Source organism: Sphaeroforma arctica (assembly GCF_001186125.1).
Source record: "Sphaeroforma arctica JP610 unplaced genomic scaffold supercont1.10349, whole genome shotgun sequence".
Lineage (NCBI taxonomy): Eukaryota > Ichthyosporea > Ichthyophonida > Sphaeroforma > Sphaeroforma arctica.
The window spans coordinates 1-950 of NW_014030209.1; the positions used below are offsets into that span (position 1 = coordinate 1).

The 950-nt window shown below is 39.1% G+C and overlaps 1 protein-coding gene across 1 annotated transcript; it reads right to left on the minus strand.

Annotated features, from left to right (window-relative positions):
• Positions 1-345: 345 nt before the first annotated feature.
• Positions 346-516, minus strand: SARC_17317 (hypothetical protein; the record flags this gene model as incomplete). The annotated part of the gene is made up of 1 exon (XM_014288588.1): positions 346-516. A coding segment is annotated over one exon (171 nt), but the record flags the coding sequence as incomplete, so codon positions are not given.
• Between the last annotated feature and the right edge of the window lie 434 nt (positions 517-950).

The following is a 950-nucleotide window of genomic DNA, read 5'->3' on the forward strand; positions in this document are numbered from 1 at the left end:
ACACACACACACACACTACCACTATATATATATATATATATATATATATATATATATATATATATATAAACAGTGTCACTGAACAATATGATGTGAGATAAGGGTCTTCGGTAACATCGTTCTGTACTGATCATATCACCGCTGTCTGATAAGTCACCTCATCTCAGATGTGTTTCGAGTACGGCCTTTTCGACCTTCAAGATCACCGCCATATTGCTAACCCTGTGCTGCACCGTCTACCTGATTCGATAGGTATATACATGTTGTATTGCGCTGGCATCTGATACGCTATATATAAGTGTGAATATAGTGACAGTGGCGTGGTCTAAACCAGTGGATGCATACCTCCTGTTGTGTGGCGCTCTGGTCGAATACACGATCAAACGCATAATCTATGTTCTTCTGTTTCTTGCCCATCGCAGGCCGTTGGCCGCGCTGTCGACGCGGACTGGTCGTGACTTCTTCATATCTCAGGGGATCGAATGTGAGTACTGTGTTGTCCATCACATGGATCACCTGCAAGTCCATATAATAAAGTGTATGGAAAGATACCGCGAAAGCGGAGGACATATGATTGTGAGAGCGAAGTATAAATGTCTGTGTAGAAATTCAGTCCATATATGTAGCAAAATCAGGTGCGAAATATGATCTACATACAGCTTATGATAGCAGTATCATGGTAGGAAGGGGTCCCGATACACACTGGCTCACATCTACTGTTTGTAAGTTTAATGGTTACACATGCTCTATAATAGCCTGCGCACTTATACCTATAATATACACATATGATATCAGAAAAGCAAATAAGATCCACGAACATTTTTTTTATCAATAAATAAAAAGGTGCAGATAAATACATTATGGGACGGCCTGAATACACTAGCAAAAGACAAAATAAATACGTATCATATATGATAATTTTATATATTGTTATTTGTACATGTATCGGG